The sequence below is a fragment of the Numida meleagris genome, chromosome 5 (genome assembly GCF_002078875.1).
Source record: "Numida meleagris isolate 19003 breed g44 Domestic line chromosome 5, NumMel1.0, whole genome shotgun sequence".
NCBI lineage: Eukaryota > Metazoa > Chordata > Aves > Galliformes > Numididae > Numida > Numida meleagris.
Window position 1 is genome coordinate 13,539,323 of NC_034413.1, and position 2,360 is coordinate 13,541,682.

General features: G+C 48.2%; 1 protein-coding gene across 1 annotated transcript in view; it reads right to left on the reverse strand.

The window, feature by feature from the left end:
* The window catches only part of HPSE2 (heparanase 2 (inactive)), a 69,973-nt gene extending 68,699 nt beyond the window's left edge, over nt 1–1,274 (reverse strand). The window contains exon 1 of the mRNA XM_021399091.1: nt 1,008–1,274. Within this exon, the coding sequence (XP_021254766.1) occupies nt 1,008–1,101 (94 nt within the window). The 5' untranslated portion in view covers nt 1,102–1,274. The remainder of the gene's footprint in view (nt 1–1,007) is intronic.

Consider the following 2,360-nt stretch of genomic DNA (forward strand, 5'->3'; position numbering starts at 1 on the left):
GGATCCCATTTAAATGCTGGGCTTTTAGGAATGGTATTGTTCAGCCATGCTCCTGGCCCTGATGCCCCCGGGGCTGAGCCCTCGGACAACCCTGCTGTGGTCATCCCTCCTCTGTGGGGTCCCCAAGAGGGCCATAAGCTGATGTCCCCAGAGGGGACAGAGCTCTCTGCTGTCATGGCTTGCAGTTGGTTGGGATGGCAGCAATGGGGCTGTGTGGGACCCATTCCCCTTTCCCGGCCTGGCTGCGGGGCCAGAGTGGGGCCCTGCTTCCCGTAAAGATGGGATGGATGCCTCCCTGCCTTCCGCAGGAAAGGGACCCAGCGAGAGGGGAAGGGGATCATGCTTGATTTATTGGCCTCTTCCTCCTTCTCATCGTCTGTGGCTCGTCCAGCTGTAGTGATAAGGACAGCTATGAGAGGACACTGCTGGCTGCTGGGATCCCGTCCTCCTGCCCACTCCCTGCCTGCAGACATCAGTCCTTTACAAGCACCATTAAATGTGTATCCAAAATGTGGCAGTCTCCTCCATCCTTTGAGATTCTGTTCCCTGGATAATACAAACAGTTGCCAGAAAAAGAGTATCCTCTCAGCTCTGTCTGGGCCATTATCCCTTTATATTTGCTCTTTAATATTTACTGGGTTCACACAAAGTGCATGCTCTGAAAAAAAAAAATCAGCTGCAGCTTAAAGGACTCCAAATTTAGTAATTGCTGCAGCCCCACTGTGAACAGTGAGCAGGGAGATCACTACAGCACTTCACGTGCTGTGGCATTCTGCTTAGATCAGACTAGGGGAAACCTTCTGTCCAGCAGCACCAAATCTGGAGTGCCTACTGCAGAGGCCCTGCAAGTCCACCACAATCTCCTGAAGATCCGTTCCCTCCCAGCACCCAATAGCCTTGGTAGGAAGCAGAGGCGGCCAGAGATGCTGATTCACATAGAGGGGAAGCTGTGAGTTAGCAAGAACTAGCCACGGCTCCTGGCTCCAGAGCTGGTCTTGCAGCCTTACCTGTTAGTGTGAGGTTGCTGTATGTGTTTGAAAACTGCTCCTTTAACAAAACCAAGTGCATCTGAGCTGCCTTTTCCCTCTGTAGCTCCAACATTATGTCAGGATGCTGGGCGATCTTACAGCCTTTCTGCTTATCCAGGGCAATGTCACTGCGAACAATGTCTACAGCAAAAGGGAAAGAAAAAAGGGAGATGGCCAAACCTCAGCTTTCATTGTCACCAGACGCTTGGATAGAACCAGCCAACATGACAGCCACACAACCATCACTCAGCATGAGCAACCCAAAAAAAGGGTTTGAACCCCTTGGATCTACCAGTCCAATGATGTTCCTCTGCTCAAGTCTTCTTTTCTCTCTGAAAGCTCACATCATTGCCTTGAACAGGCTCGCACAACCTATCACCCCTTCCATCCATCACTGATGGATGCTGATCTCTTACAATGGAAGCTGATCTCTTAAAATTATGACCTCTCCCTGGCAGAAAAGTGCAGAAGTATCCCAACATTTATATTATGACCCTGTTGTTGGTGTATTTGACACTAAATAATGAGAAAAGACTAAATCCCATTCTAGTGACCCTTGACTTCTCTCTACCATTGCTTGTCAAAGATGGTGAAGAAAGCTTGCTCTTGCCCTGCATATACTCACTGTTAGAGCTAGGTTAGCGTGGTTTACAGTTCTCTGAGCAGGTCTCTTTGAACTTCTAATACCTGGCATACACTTTAGGAGAGAGGAAGCTTACTTAACAATTGCTTTCTCTCCATACGAGCATTTTGTAAGTCATATTGTGGAATAAGAACATGATATTCCCTCTCCTAGAATAACTCACCTGCTGGGGAAATGCAGAGGTCAGGTAGCAGTAGGGGGACAAGGATTAAGGAAGATGTGGCCAGTCTCTAAATAGGAGGTGGGCAGTGCAAATCAGTCCTTTCAAGGCCATTCTCTGAGCTGAATGAACCCTGTAACATGCTCAGATCCAGAGGAACCATATGTTGTGCTGAATTCTTATAAAAGCTTCGGCAGCCAGCAGTGATAAGGGATGATGGAAGTTGGAGTTCTTCCACCACATTGCACAAGGTCACGCTTTGCATCACGAGGTTGCCCTTTCCTTGGTTTAATTCCCATCTAGCTAGATACTTCTGAAGGAGATTATTGTCAAAAGAGAGACACGCCTGGCTCCACAAACACACTCAAGCTCCACTGCTGTCATGCACAACAAGTACCAGCAAAGTTAGAATCATAGAAGAGAATCATTAAGGTTGGAAAAGACCGCTAAGATCATGCAGTCCAGCCATCAACCCATCACCACCATGCCTAAGTTGTTTCCAATAGTCATGCTCATACCTTTTAAGGTG